Source organism: Aphelocoma coerulescens, chromosome 2 (genome assembly GCF_041296385.1).
Source record: "Aphelocoma coerulescens isolate FSJ_1873_10779 chromosome 2, UR_Acoe_1.0, whole genome shotgun sequence".
Taxonomy (NCBI): domain Eukaryota; kingdom Metazoa; phylum Chordata; class Aves; order Passeriformes; family Corvidae; genus Aphelocoma; species Aphelocoma coerulescens.
Window position 1 is genome coordinate 156,284,484 of NC_091015.1, and position 16,219 is coordinate 156,300,702.

General features: G+C 40.7%; 1 protein-coding gene across 2 annotated transcripts in view; it reads right to left on the minus strand.

The window, feature by feature from the left end:
- Positions 1-831: 831 nt before the first annotated feature.
- ZHX1 (zinc fingers and homeoboxes 1) overlaps positions 832-16,219 on the minus strand; it is a 32,331-nt gene continuing 16,943 nt past the window's right edge. The window contains exons 3-5 of one of the 2 annotated variants that reach the window (XM_069005420.1): positions 11,883-15,281; positions 3,149-4,515; positions 832-1,304 (exon numbers count right to left, since the gene is read on the minus strand). In XM_069005420.1, the coding sequence (XP_068861521.1) occupies positions 12,421-15,045 (2,625 nt within the window). In that variant the 5' untranslated portion in view covers positions 15,046-15,281 and the 3' untranslated portion in view covers positions 832-1,304; positions 3,149-4,515; positions 11,883-12,420. Of the gene's footprint in view, positions 1,305-3,148; positions 4,516-4,614; positions 5,474-11,882; positions 15,282-16,219 lie in introns of those variants that run through there. The other variant, XM_069005419.1, reaches the window with a different exon arrangement.

Genomic DNA, 16,219 nt, shown 5'->3' on the forward strand with positions numbered 1-16,219 from the left:
CTGAAGTAAGTAAAGCTGCTTGCCCGAGTTTGCATGGCATGATTTGCCTCGATGCTGTTAGCCTTGGCTTCACAGAGGAGAAAACATCATCCCTGGAAGAGGCAGCTTTGAGCGGGCTCAAATATATGAGCCCTACAAGAGCCTGTGCTGCTGCAGCTGCTCTGTGCACGCAGCTTCGGGGATAAAAAGAAGCTGTAGATGAATCTCTCCCTAAAGGCAGCCAAGGTCTTACTCCACTGCCAGCCACCAGCTCGGCACATGAGCATTGGACCAATAAAAATGGGCTCCAGTAAGTTGTGGCCTCCAAAGTTCCTGTGCATCAGCAAAGCCATTGTGGCTGCTCGCACGAGCGTGCCTCGTTACGGCAGCAGTGAGGGGCTGTGACCCAGCTTCACCCTGGGTGAGCAGGGGCAGGCCAGTGTGCTTCATCCTGCAGTCAGGGTGAGCCCAGAGACAGCCCAGGTTATGAGTCAGGGATTTGTCACACTGTCCTATGGCCTGAATCTTCTGGCCAGGAAAAGAAAAGGCAGCATGGAAGACAGAGTTTGTCTAAAGCCCTTATTCTCCTGGTTTCCCTGTCTGAGGCAAAACTAATTCAGAAGAATTCTCCTCCAGTGCTTCTTTAATTACTGATGTTGTTATTTATATTATGACAGCCTGCCTCCATGGGTCCTCGCCACAGTCCAGCCACTCTCGTGCTAACACACAGACACACCACAAAGGTTTCAGAGACCATCAAGCACGCACAGCAGAAACAAGAAACTTCAGTCGGCAACTAGGGCCCTATCTTGGTAGGCACTACCCACACACATCGACCAGGAATAATGCAGCTCGCACATGGCTTTATTAAAATATACTGGAAAGCAGCTGCCTTTAGAAAAAAGCAGAAGAGAGAGTAGTTCTCAAAGCAAGAGAACTGCCTGTAGTGAAGCGGCCAAGTAAGGCCCACAGGCAGCATTCCTCAAAGGATGGGGTGGCTCCTGAATTGTTAAGTGGATTCTTCCAGCCATTGTGAAATAGTCATACCTTGAGGGAAGATTCGTTTTCTTGTTGGATACTCATAACAGAGGCTCTTCCCTGAACACACTCATGAGAAGAGGAGCAGGTCTTTATTTGCTGACATTGTCTCCCTGCATCCTTGTCTCTTGCCTTTTATTTAGATTGCAAGTCCTTTACAGCAGAAACCATCTTTCCTCTTCTTTGCATGATGTCACACGTAAGGGGATATTGTCCATGACTACTGGGAGAGTAATACAAGTAACATTTCATGGCTTGGGGCAGACAGAGGTTATCACTACTACAAACTGCAAACAAGAAAAGCTCTGATGAGCTCAGATGAACTCTAGCATATCTTACAATGATGTCAGTAAGTTCTAGTTCTAGTTAGACACAACAAAAATTGAGTGGGGAGGTGAGGGGTGCATTGTGGAAATCAAGAGTATGAACTGTTTGTTGTTAATAGAAGCCAAAAGCTTTTTAGGGGTCCTTAGGACAGACAGGAGAAGATGCATCCCCCAAAAGATGGTTCATTTCCCTGCTCTACCTTAAGACAGTGCTACCTTTCAAGCTCCTGGCAAGCTATATTAACTAGGCCATAATCTATCCCCCTCAGGCCTCACAAACCCCAATAAAGTTGTTATTGCCAAAAGGGTGCACTGCACACAGATGTGTTCAGCTATTAATGGGTTTTGCAGCTATTTTCTGTCTAGTAGGATAAATGATGAGCAGAATGAGTATGCCCTTGGGTTTGACTAGAAAGCTGTTGAAAAGAAAAGAGGAAAAAAGCTTTCTGGAAAGACAGAAAGAAGAAAGTGATCAAGTGCTAGAAAGAATTCTAAAGCAGTGATCTTCCCAAGCAAGCTTACACATTTCCAGTACTGATGTGATCATGTGTCTGAACTGTTTCACTAAGCCACACAGTACAAGCACTGACATTGTACCTTGATGGTCTGTGAATACAAAAATCATGGCAATGGGTGGTATCTCCAATCTACTGCTCTAACTGGAAAAACAACCAAGAGAGTCTCAGGGTTGGGCATGTTTGAGGTATTTTTACACCCTTTTTTCAGTTTTATCAGTTTTTCTGAAAACTCATTAACTTGCCCAGGCCACTGTTATGTTTGTTGCTTAATTGCTACTTGTGATGAAACCAGGCCACAGAGACCACAGTGGATTTGTTACTTCTCTAGGTTAAAACTTTCCTACTGCAGTTTTCAGGACTGGGCAGGACTAAGCAACACTGGTGGCAACTCCTCTAGGACACCATTTAAGACCTTTTTTGTAACAATATTGAATAAACTGAGCTGACTTACTACAATATTGCTATCTTTTACGAAAGAGAAAAGTCAAAAGAATTAGAAAAAAATAAGCTACACAGAAGAAATACACCCAGATCTTCAGGCCTGCCCTTCAGTGACATTCACAACTCTTTTTTTTTTCAGTCCCTGCTCTCTTTTTCCATATGGAGGCTGCCTCCTCATGGGAAACAACCAAACTGTTGATCTTACAGTGTCTTGTTTCCATACAGCTTTTGCACTGCTGGAGAGTACTGGTAGGAACTGCTATTAAATTTAGCTTCTATGTCTTCTTACCATCTTATACAAGCAGCAGTGCCTGCAGGAAATGTGAGGCACAGCAGAGGGAAAGCACTGCTCAATGAACACATGCAAACAAATGCAGAAATCCAGAATGGACTTCGACCACAATTGCTCCCTTCCTCCCGTTATTGCATGTGAAATGAATTTAGAGCAAAAAACCTATAAAACACACATCAATGATGCAGTTTTTAACTTTCTGGTATCTCTAGGAAAAATGATGAACCCCTTCCGTAACATGGCATTTGTGAGGCTCCAGTTCTGCATGTTGTGGGTGCCAGGTGTGATACTTGCACAGAAATCCTTGCAGCTGGACTTCATCTGGAGACTCTGGCCAGCTGCTGGCAACTCCAGAACTAAGAGCAATTACAATTGCAATACTATTTGTACCATCTCCAGTTCAGAACATGTTACTGTTACAGGCTATTTTGTGGGCTCTCTTCCTTGTTAGTCTCTTAAGACAGGCTTTACTGAAAATATGGGTTTTTTTCCTCCTTGGCTCTCATTTAGGAAAACTGAGGATCACTAGGAGGAGAATTACTGCCAACACTGACCTTTATTTTCACCCAAAGACACAAATCAACTAGGTGTGACACACACTTGCATCCCCTTTTTTCATAATTTCTTCCTTCTACCAAATATTTTAAGGTAAAGAAGATCAGCTCAGCACTGAACCTGTAAAGAAACACACATGGGAGAGAAGTTAGTCACAATGCTGGCAGTTCAACAATATAGCAGTAGAAACATATATTCAAATATTTCATTTTACAGTATTTGAAGTGCAACAAGTCTTTAACCACCAAAAATGTTAGAAACCACCATCTATCTGAGTGTAAGGACCTCCACCAGCAGTATTTCAAAGCAGCACCAAGCCCACAAGGAACAATTTATAGAGGGGACTTTCTGGCATACAAAGGAAAAAAGGCAGTACACAAAGTGGCTTGGTATTTTGAATTTGCAAAAATAGTAGTTGATAGTATTGTTATGAAAACAAATGCAAGCCGAAAGATGCTGGGAAAAGGGGGCTGGGAAGAGGGGGCTGGGAGAGGGAAAACAACCCACAGGGCAGCTGATCTCTTGTGAAAATATCTACTGAATTGCAGTGTTTTGGAATGGCTGGTAACACTATAAACAAAAAAGGTACCTTTGAAAAAAGGTGACTGCGTGCATACTCCAGTGCTTCTTATAACTCCTTCATTAGCTGGTGGATTCTTGAATAAGCATTCTTCTTTTCTACCGAAGTAGAGTAAAAATATTTGGCCAAACACCAAGCTGTAGTGACTACTTGTGCTCATCTCCAGTCCTGTGCTAAGGTCACAACTTCAGCTAGAAATGTCATTTTTCAGACTAACATCAGCTACAGCACAGGAATGACTCTTACCGCTTTGAACATTTTTCTTTGGTGGGGATACATGTGTGGGCACAATGCCAGGTCTTGCAGAAAAAACTCAGTCTCGAGCTCCTCCAGTTGCAGCTCAACAGCTAGAACAGACAGGTGTGATGGGTCTCACCAAAGCAAGACAGTGGCACTGCCTCTGGCACGGAGTGGCTAGGAATGAGGGCAGGTTGGGCTCACAGGAGAAGGGCACAGCTCAACAGAAAGCAGCTCTTTCCTCAGACCCTTCTCATTTCAGGAAAAGGCACACGTTAAAGCAGCCTGTCCAACTGACAGGGACTTCAGTGAGGAGGTGGTTCCTACTCACCCCTACTCTTCCCACCCTGAATATTTTAAAAGCCGTAATAAAAAGCATCTGCCTTAATGAGAAAAATCATGTGAATGTCCTGGGCTGCTGACACGGCAGAACAGTTCAGCAACAAGCAGCTGTACTGACTCACACATGAAGCTGACCTCACACTGGCTGTTCAGCCAAGTCAGTTCTCTAAATTCAATGCATCTGAGGAATTGGTGAAATTCCATTTTCTGTAACAAGGAAAAAGATATTTGAGAAGATCTGGTTTGTGACATTTTCATACAGACATGATTCCTGGTTTCCACACCACCTCTTAAAACCACACACACTCAGTAAGGAGACATTTATTCCATTATTTCTGTTTTCAAATTTTTTGGTACAAAGTTTATTTTCAGAAGTTCTCACATGATCCTTTCTTCTACCAGCGTCTTTAGGATTTTTCTATCTCTGATTTATTTTCTTTATCTGTTGAAGCAAAAGCAGTAATTGCTACAGAAAGCAATAATGGCAATATTACAAATATTTTACAGCAGCATCCATTCGTTTCCTTGCCTCAAAAAAATAACAAAAATAAATCCAAAGACAAGATCCATACAGCCACAAAGGCTTAGGTTTGTAATATCCAGAAGTATGCTGCGTTCCCATATATGAGTTGTACAAGTCCAGCACAACTTTCCAAGTTTGTGCAGAGCCTGATAAATAAGACACAGAAATATCAGTTACATTATACTGTTTCTAAGAACTTTTACTCTGTAAAATGTTTGGTCACTCAAAGCTATAAGCTTAATCACATATCAAAGAACACAGGCAATAAAGCCCATCTTACTAAAACATATAGTATTAAGCCAAACAAAATATAAGAGGACAAAATCTAGTGGTCACTGAAGCCTCTTCAAAAAAGGTCTAAAACCGAATGTTTCCATCATGTATCAGAATAAAAACGTACTGTATTAAAATTTGAATCTTTTTTTACAAGCTGTCTTTTAATCAGTCTTCTATTTACAGTGCAGAACTGCCAACTGCAGTAGTTTAACTTTGGCACAACACTAAGTTCCAATCCTTTTCAATATTCAAGTCCTGTGTGTGTCCAAAAATTTTCTTGGTTTCACGAAAGATTAGGCCCATTCACAGTTAACCAGTTATCTTGAAATTTTTCAAGAATTGCTTCCCCTTCACCACACTGGGCAGCTACAAAGGAAAGACATTGTAAGCTATTGCATCATTCAAAAGAAACTCTTCATTCTAAACAGTGACAGTACTGTTGCTTCCTTTAACATCACGTACACCAGACAGATCACACAGACGGCTATATACTGGACACCTTTCTAAAAACCTTGCTGGTTGTTAGTGAATCATCTTCCTCATACTTCAAATACATAACAATGCATTAACTTAATTTCATTTCACATGTCAAACAGGACATTTAAATATATTGCAATATATTATAGAAAATTGCAAAGCGCCATCATTTCTGTAAACGAGACTGACACCTGTTAACTCTCCTGTGCACATGAAGAGCGGTACCTAGTGCCACATTTTCTATACAATATAAAGCCTTCCCAAGTAGGGCAACTCATTTTAGTGCATTTCTGTACAGACTGTAAGCACACATGCAGATAGCCAACTATGCAGGGTTGGAAATACTTTTGTAAGCTGAAACTGGAAGATGGGGGGAACATTCCGAAATCATAGCAGAACTCTTGTGGTTGATCATTTCGTAGCACAGATGAAGACTTGACTCTTCTATCACTCTAGCAGATTCTTTAGGGACAGTTTCATGATAGGTATCTAGTATTGAATAAGCATAAGGAAATACTTTCATCAACCGGGACACAAGTATCTGTCCTAACACATTCTAGGTTATGCACAGTCCAATGTTCACACAGTAACCTTATCTCTAAAATACTTGAGAAAACCCAAAGCATTTTTATGCCACAGTATTATGACCAAGGATCAGTTACTTTATCCACCACTGTAGTGCTACCTGCTCTAAATAAAAAGAAAAAAAAAAAGAAAAAAAAAGAAAAAAAGCCTCATTTCCCAACAAGCATCAAGTTGGAAGCAGAGGTCAGTACCATTGCTAACAACAACACAGGCATCAGTGCTGCAATCCAGCCAGAAGATCTCTATAATGTCAGATGTCTGCAAGTCAGGGTAAGTCAATGGAGCTCAGGTGCAGTTCCTTCTGAGTGACTCCAGGCATGCAGGATGAGCAGGTTTGCATTCCTTGCTGTACTGATTACCTACAGTGTCTTGCCCCAGTGCGGACATCAACATGCATCAGACAAATCCCACCTTATCTCATGAAAAGTGCTACAAGATACTCAAGTTATCCCTCTATATTTTATAATGTTGTGTGAACTGGTTTTGCAATGACTGTTCACTGAAAAGGTGCAGATGCTCTTCACCACAGAAAGAGAAAAATCCCCAAGAACTCCAGCCATTACAATTGGAAATACTGCCTATAACCCACCTGTGCTTCAAAATCTCCCTTTTAAGAAGTGGGGGAAAATGCAGAAATTTGAGTTATTGTGTGTTAGTAGCTATTAAAGGGATTTTTCACTTTCTATTGAAATTCTCAAAATATTTTCCTACAGAATTTTAATACATCAGCAAACCTCAAGTAACCTGACCTGGTAAGTTTGTATCATGCTTCTTGGTAAATCTACTTATCCTAGGCTATCACAAGCTGGATGGAGAATACAGGTGTAACCCAGCATTGTTCAGTGTAAGGAACTGAATCCTCTACTAGCCCTTCCCATCTTTAATTTACACAATCATTCCAGGCATTATAAACAACTCTCAAAAGTTTTACTGTTCTCTGGTCATTGATACTATCTCTCTATTACTACTGAATGCAAGCAAAATTGTTTTCAAAGAAAAAAATAAATTAAATCCAAGAAAATAGCTATATTTCATTGCACTCTACTTTGTGCCTTCAGGTTAGGGCAGGTATGTTTAACACTACAGAAGCTTAAAGATTATCTTCTCTCCTTGGGAGATATGAATATAGACAGGTATTGGACTCAGGTGGAGGACGCAAATCAGTACTACCATATTTACAGAAGCAAATAGTGACATCCAGCCTGAATACACAGTACTCCGTTAAGTGCAAAAGAGAAAACGCTCCCCACCTTAAACCGCAGCCTGGTTACTCAGCAGCCAGAGATCAGTTGTCAGAGTTGCTGCTGTGCTCTCATTTCAGAGGAAAACAGAGGAGGAGAACATCTGCATCTTTGGGCTTTCTGGCCTATGGGGACCGTGTACAGCCATGAATCACTTTGTGTGGGATCCAGAAATCCTTTCTTTGCTCTGTAGAGGGGAAGGGAGAGCATTTGCCTGCCTCAAGCATTTCTTGGAAAGCAGAAGAAAATCTGCTTTTGTTCAAGGTGAGCAAGTAATCAATTTGAAAATTATTTCATGTCATGTGTGGACGTGGCATGAGTTTCTTTCCCGATAATCAAAGTTACAGTCAGACACATTACATATAATGTAATGAAAAAGCAGTTTTCAACATGGTACCGGACAAGGTTAAAAATGGGCATGGCATCATTTACTATAATATATATTAGAGATAACAAGCTAAATTCTAATAATGAGGTACTAGGTATCTTTTCTCTGTTTTCCAACAAAGCATAAATTTCTATGTGCTAAAAATGAGTGACTAATAACTTATTCTTTCTGTCAGAACAGAAAGAGTTAAAATTGTTTTGCTTATCAACTTTTAGGAAAGTAAATTCTGCAGGGCAGGCAAAAGTCAGAGCCTTCCAGCTTCTTCATTTTCCCTTCTGTTCACTTCTTACATGCCAGCACTGTTAGTTCATTCAAACCTCCAGGGGAATATAGGCCTGACTTTCTTTTTTCCAACACTAACTTTGGGGTCACTGAGAGGCTGATACTGGGAAGGCAGCTCTGTTTAAGATGGAACTGTGCTCTTTCACTGCACTCAGAAGTGAGAGTGAAACATGCCATGAAGCCAGGATGATACTGTGATGGGTGATGTCTCCCCTGGTTCTAACAGTGCTTTCTTTCTTTTAGCTCTTTTCCCTCCCCATTCTGGCACAGGATTAACTGTATTCTCTCTTTAGCTGAATTCCAGAGACAGCACAACTGGCATCATGACAGCAGGTACTCCTGGCAGAAACAGCAGATGAAGAGGAATGCACTAGCTCAGCTCCAAAGGAACTGATGCTCACAACTGAATTCTGATGTGTGGTCCCAACAAAGACTGAGAAACCAGCCACCCAGAGGCAAGATATAAGCAAGAACAGAGCTTCTTCATCTCAATGTAAATGAGATGAAGTCTGAAGTCTGGCTCATAATGTGTTCAAACCTAAGAGGTGAAGCTCCACAGAAACACAGGAAACATACCACAGGTTCATCTAGACACAGTCCTTACCACACAGGAAAATCAACAAAAAGTCACATGGACACTCACCCCATGGCAGACGTATTTTCTTGCCCCTTCCTTTCCCATTGCCAATATAACTCAGTCCAAATGGCTTCCAAAACACCTTCCAGGTGTGCATACGCTACAAGAGGGAGCCAGGTTTGCAAGGGTGCACTGCTGATGAGCACAGAGGTGCTCGGAATCATAATAAATTAAGACACTTGCTGATGTGCTTAAGTTCAGGGAGTTTCCTGGATGTGACTGGTAGAATGAGAAGGTGCCATATCCTTTCCACCCACCAGGCCACTTCTGTTTCTCCTGGGTTACTGTACAATGCCCATAGCATCCTAAGAGTGGCTGAGATGAATCTGGGCTAAACCACTGTTACTGCAGCTTTGACTTCCCACCAGCCATGACCACAGAGATACAACTGACCACAGCACTTTCCAATGCTTCCCCTGTCAGTCCTGATGCAGGAGGCCTCTGGAAGGAGTTTGCCTCTCTCCCAGTATGCAGTGCAAATATATACATGCTGTAAACATGAAATAGACGGGTAATTAATGGACTCTGTTCAAACAGAAATAACAGTCAGACTATGGGCAATGATGAATACATACAACTTCTGTCTTCAGGCTGAACCCACCCAGATTTTCTTCATCCTTGGCACAACTGAAAGGCTTAAAATGTGCATGTAGGCCAAAGGAAATGTGTAGACTGCATCTCTCATTAGCTGATCCACAGCACATGGTTTAACTTAAATTTAATATTCTGCAAAAAGATAATTGGGCTGTAAATACTGTTATAACCAGTGGAATACATGGAACTCTAATATTTACAAAAACTGACGATCTGGCCCAGTATGCATCAGCCACTGTCTCTGACCATTCTACTGAAAGAAGACCTCCAATCCAACTATATTTAGTCTAATAAACAATATATTTCCTCTTCCTGTGTTTTTCAGACCAGATGTGCTAAGGCCTACCATTGCAGCTGAGTGTTGTTTAATAGAACATCGCCAAAGTGGAAAATATCCCAGTTTAATAATGTAATTAACTTGGATCTTTATTTTTTTCCTTATTTTTAAAAGAAGATAGAATTCCTAGCTAACTTAAATAAATCTCTGCTAACAAAAATCGAGATATTTATTTGGGCAGGCTGCTTGGTTGTTTTGGGTTTTGGCTTTTTCTGTGTTTTTTTTTTTTTTAAGAAAATTAATTCTGGGTCAACTTCAAGGATTAAGTCAACTCCAGATTTTGCTTGCTACAGGCATATTCCCAAAGATTTGGTTTAATATTTTTGGAAACTTAAAAATAGCATGTATTTTCCTTCTAGCTTTGTTCTTTCCTACTCAGCAAGCACAGAGTTTTGACCCTGTATTCCCAACAGAGCTTGAAGCTAGTGTGAGTCTTTCTTGTATCTGCTGGCATCTGCAACAGCCTCATCCACACCATTACCAGACAAATCAGAATCCCTCCCAACCCCGTGCTGAAAAGGGCAGATCTTGATCTCTTGTACCACCTCACATGCAGAGTCATAAACACTCCCATGAAATATACTGACAACATGGGTTTGCTTCTGCCCCACTCCAAAGTTAAAGTGAGGGATTCTTGGCTATTCTTCTCTAGCAATGCTGGCCACTTTGTGCCTCACCAACTTGAACCTTGGAAGCCAGGTAATAGTTTCATAATCAAATTTGTGACATATACCATAAGCTACTGCCTTTTTCTCTCCAATAATCTTAAACAGTCAGAAGAGGTCACCCCAGTAAATGGCTTTCATATGAAACATCCTCCTGCACCTCAGGGATTCAATCTGTGAGCAGAAGGGCAGCTACAAGAGTCCAGAGAGGATGGTCTGGGAGGTTAACAATATTTTTTGTCAGACACTATTCCCTTTCTTACTTTGGCCTGGGCTTCACTCACAATCAGATATGAAAACCCGATCTAACACAGACTCCTCTGCTTCAGAAAATCATGACTAAAAGGGATTTCTTGGGTTTTTTTGACAGTTATCTTAGTCCAGAAGAAAGACTAATTCTAGAACTCTATAACAGGTTCTTGGAGATGGGGAGACATTAGGACCCATTTTCTCTGCAATAATCTGTCTTCATTAGTCATCAGATGCAGAAGCCTACAGAGAAGATGCTGACAGATGTGCAAAAGAAGATCGCTAGTATCCATTCCATTAGTGCCAATGTAAAAGCAGACAATGCTGGTGACAGCAGCACCAATTTGTCATCATCTTTTGACATCTAAATATAAAGCAACTTATCCCTAAAAGTGCAGGCTGGCAGTAGCAAGAATACAAACTACTCTTCCTCAGAGTACCAGTTCTCTAGGATGCAAACATCTGCCTAAACTAATTTGTGTGAATGTGGCCCATTGTTTTTAGTTGCTAATTCAAACTGCACTATGACTTCATGGTCTTGAGACCAAATAGCCTTTTTTCCCCCTATTTTATATACACTTACTTAAGATGTGAATGTTTTATATCAGATTAAACTACTTCTGGAATTCAGTTCAGGTAGATCAAACCATCTCTAGAAGTAAGTGTGTTCACCCAGTAGTCCTAAGAGCAATCAGCACAGTGGCAAGTTTGACAATTAGGATGTTTTAGAGTTAAACCTGCACACAAATCACTCCACTGTGCTATCACTAAAGAACAATTCAACACTAACATGTTTGTAAGTCCTAAGCATCTAAAAACCATATAACTTCATTTTGTTTGTGAATTAGAACACTATGTCATTGCCACAACTTACTTGAAAACCTTTCTTACTAGCACCAAAAAATGCTTTTTATCTCTGTATCTGGGTATTCTTACAAACCTCTAAGCAACTCTGAACAACTTTTAGGCAGTTTTTGCCTTATGTTAACCTTAAAACTCAGTGTCAGATTTCAAGAAATTAGTCTTTTTTCCTAGAACTATAGATACTTCTTTCACCATTTCCAACAAAGGAAAGAATGCACAAGGTAGAATTGAGTGTTACTATTAACTGCATCAAGTCTGTCAGGCATTTAAATTAGACTGATGTGGGATACACTGATTAACTGTAACAAAAAGCATCTTCTAGCATCAGACTCATTCAGTTAGCTCATAATTATCAACAAGGAACATTTCAGTCCAAGTTCTGTAAACCCAAAACACTCTGAAGAAATGCAAAAGGTGCAGACATCACCTTATTTTCTTAAACCAATCAATCCTCACCCCTAGGTTCATTGATTCCTTTTGTCACACTTTTCCCCTTCTCTTTTGTTTTCAACGCTTTCCTTAAGAAATAAACCCAGGCCTTGAAACCTTTCAGATGAAGTGATCTTTGCAAAAAGACATCTAACGTTTTTGTGTTTTTCTCCTTCACGAGCAGGCAATGTTCTCCTACATCAACAAAAAAAAAGTGTCTGTGTTTTTTTGGAATTAAACAACATAAGGCAATTAAATATTGAGAAGCAGTCAAGTGTATGATGAACATGAACCTTCCCATTGGTAATGTGGAAAAGGAGGAGCTGAACGTGATCTCATTTGTAACCCCCTGTCCCAAGCCAGGCCCGAGGATGTTCATCTCTTGTAGCAACAAAGCAAACAGTTCTTGCCTGCACAGGTAGCATCTTGCCCATGTACTCTTACGTGCAAGGAAGATGCTAAGCAGCTGCTTGCTAAACTGAAGGCCATGAAAAATCATTTGGCTCTTCACCATAACATCAAACCTAATTCATAGGTTTTTGGCCCCCGGATTCCAAATGGTACATCAGTCTGTTTTTGAAAGTTTACGTTTAACATGTCTGGGGGGTTCCCAAGTATCACTATCATCTGTTTCTTCCTCATCCTCCTGATCGTCCAGCATTTCATCTTCCTCCTCGTTCTCATCAAACAGCTCTATTCCAAGTTCTAATCTTCTTTGCCTTTCTGCAAACCATTCTCTGACCTGCTCATATCCCATGTGAGATTTGGCTACCAGTTCATCAAGGTCTTGCTCATTAAGAAATTTGTGCTTCATATAATAGTCCTTCAGGATTGCTGTTCCAGTTTTAAATTTTATGACAGACACACCTCTGTCCCAGCAATTTAACCTCTTGCTTCCCCGAGGTCTCCCCCGAGGCCTCCCTCTCCCCCTCCCTTTTGGTCTTCCTCTCCCTCTCTTCCTTGCAAAGCCTTGGCCATTCAGACTGTTTGCATTAGCGCTCTGGTAATAGTAATACCATTTCAATCCACCATTTTTCCAGGCATAGCGAGTATCTCCAAACCAGCTCACAATTTCTGATCTTGGAAGCCCAGTTTCTTCTGCCAACTTGTTGTATTCTTGTGGAGATGGCCACTGAGTACGAACAAAGGAACTTTTGAGCATGTGCAACTGCTCTGGTGATTTTTTGCCTATTTTGCTTGAAGTGGAACACCCTGATTTTGTTCCTGCTGCTCCATCTCCCACAGATGTTTCTCCAGATTCCTCTTTTGAGCTGCCAGCATTGCTTTCATTCATGTCAGCTCCCTCTTCCTTCAAGACATTTGACTTCCTTTTTTCTGTAAACCAGGCATCAATCTCTCTCCTGGTTAGTTTTGTTTGGGCTCTTAACCTATTCATCTCTTCCTCAGAAAGGACAGGGTTATTAAGAAAACTTGCTTGGAGGACTTGCAGCTGTTCAGCAGTCTTCTCTTTGAATTTCTGTGGGGCAAATTCAGGAAAAGTACCCCAAGATGACTTACTCTGCGGAGTGACTCCTGTTGGAGACTCATTCATTTCATCACTTGAATCAATAACAATGGTGGCACATGAATCATTGTTGAGATGAATGCCATGATTATTCTTTGAGTTTCTCTGATTGTAGCGTGTATCACTGAACCACTTTTTGATCTCTCCTTTAGTAAGGCCTGTTATTTTCATAAGTCTAACAATTTCTGAGTCTTGAGGAAACTGATTTTTAAGGTAGCTGACTTTCAATTCTGCCAGTTGTTCCTTAGTTTTTTTTGCTCGGATGCCAAAGGAGTCAGGATTCATCAGTGTGGATTCATTTTTGATAGGCTGAGGGGCTGGAATGGCAGCTACTTGTTTGGTTTCTGCAACGGGCTGAGCACTGTGAATCTGACTCTTCTGTAACTGTGTTTGGTTTGGGACTCCTGCTACAGTCAAAGCTATTGGGGCTGTTACTGGTAATGTATTTGTACCTGCAACTTGAGTGAGAACAAGTCCTGGTTGACCAACTATTTGGCATGTCTGTAAAATTGAAGGTAAACCATTGCTAGCGGCAGAAATGTGTGCTGGAATAACAGTAATTGTCTGTGGCACAGTATGCACTGTGCCATTAAATTGTTTCCTCCTTGCTTCCTCCACCTCCTCTGGTGTCCAGCTCACTCCATGTTTCAGACGCTGGGCAGAAAACCATATTTTAATCTGTTCTTCCGTGTACTTAGCTTGAGTGGAAAGAACAGTGATTTCTGACATGGTTGGATACGGGAATTTGTTGTAGGTGTTAAGCAAAAGAGGATTGTTATCCAAAGCAGTATTATAGGCTGGAATGCTATTTACAGGTATTAGTACTTTTGGAATCAGGTTTGAGTTCTGTGGAGCTGTAACAGCTGTTATAACCTGTGCCACCCCAGGCTGAAGCACTGGTGCCGGGGTCACTACTGCTCCGGCCATGTCTGCTGCACTGCAAACAACTGAATGACTTGGTTTTGACTCAGAAACAGACGGTGGGGGGTTTTCTACTACTTCTTCAGAGTTTGGCTCATTTTCAGTTCCCTTTTCTTCTCCAGGAATGTCATCAACTACATTGTGGAAAACAGCAATACGTTTAGTCTCGGTTTTGTTTTTCATCATTTTCATTATAGGAGTTTTGCTAATTGAAATCCCTGAAGAGGGGACCTCAGAAGAGTCAGCCTGTCCAGCATTTTCTTCTCTAACAAAACTCCCATCAAAAGTGAGATCATTTACTGTCTGTTCAAAGATTGTCTGGTTATTACGTTTCACCATGGTCAATTTAAAATTCTCCTCTCCAGGATGGTGCTTCAAATTATGTTCTGAGAGGGCATCATATCTTTTGGTAAGGAAATTACATTCTAAACAAACATAGGATGAATTTAATACTACGTTGGGGTGTTCTGAATCCACATGAAAAGTAAACATATTGAGATCTGGAGTCTGAAAAGTACAGTATTTACACTCATAACCACCTTCTACTTTATTTGTATTTTTCTGATTGTCTGAATCCACATACTCATGAACATCCTCATCACTTGTTACACTCTCTGCTGTAGGGTTATCTGCTGGTGTGAGCACAGGTGGTCCTTCCTCCAAGTCTGATACCATTTCTAGATCTGGATCCTGCTCATTGGCTAAGACCATGCACGGTGTTGTTGATTTTCGTTTACTTGCCATGACTGTTACCGTGAAAATGGTAAAGACTGGTCAGATACAGACTTAGCTTCGAGCTCTTCTCGATTAATAATAGTAATAATAATAATAATAATGGCTTTTGGTACTTCAAGTCAGTTCTTGTAAAGTCTCAACATTTATCCCATTAGCAGCTTTTCTTTCGTAGTGCAATCAGATTAAAAATAGATAGTTGAGGATGAGATGTTGAGACACACTGTTTTAAAGTCCACATCCACCACCTGTAGTAAAGAAGAGACAGTGGAATTAGTTCAATTTAAAGAATAACTTCTATTGTGCTACATGTTATGGTTTAAGGTAATTCAGTTCTTTGGGGTTTGGATGCCGCTGTTCATCCCCTGAAACCAGCAGACCCATTCCAAGAAGACATAATTGAAGCTAAGATAAGAAAGGCAAATTCCAATCCACTTATTACAGGCTGAAATTTGTTTCAGTTCATGTTAATGCCGTGACAAACATAAACAATAGAATAGTGTAAAACAGGGAACTTCCTGTTTCTTCAGAAGCCTTTTTCTTGGCACAGTGCTGAGGTCAATCATGCCCTTGGATTGCTTTGCCTAAGCTACAACAACTTCTCTTGACTGTTCTGTGAGCTCAGGTCCCTCCTATCACTAACTTGAGCCCAGTACATCTCCACTACTGGCTCTGTCATGTCTTTCATGTCAGAGGCTGTGAAGTATCCCAGAAAAGGCAGATTTGGAGTGTTCTTCTATCGCATTATACAGGCAAGCACAATCATGTGCAAGGCTTTTCTTTCATGTCTGAAAACAGGCAAAACAATGTCTTTATAAGGCACTCTGACAGACAAAAGACAACTTATCCTTTCTTCCAAGCTTCCCAAATGTCATTCTTCAACTGAAGACCAATCCCAAACCAATAAAAGTTGATTGCTAGCACATGGCAATTAACTAAAATCTGTTTTCATGCCTCTATGCATTAATGGAGACATGACTGATGGTGTAAACTGTAATAGAGAGAGAAAAAGCATTAAAGACTGATATCTGAAGCAGAAGTCAAACAAAGTTATGTATTCTCTGTTTAGAATTCTTTGTCCATTTCTAAGTAAAACTAAGCATCACCAAATAAAGCTGAGGCCTAAAGAAATTCAGAGAATAAATATATTCTAAAAAAGCATAGACTGAAGTGAATTTTATCCCAC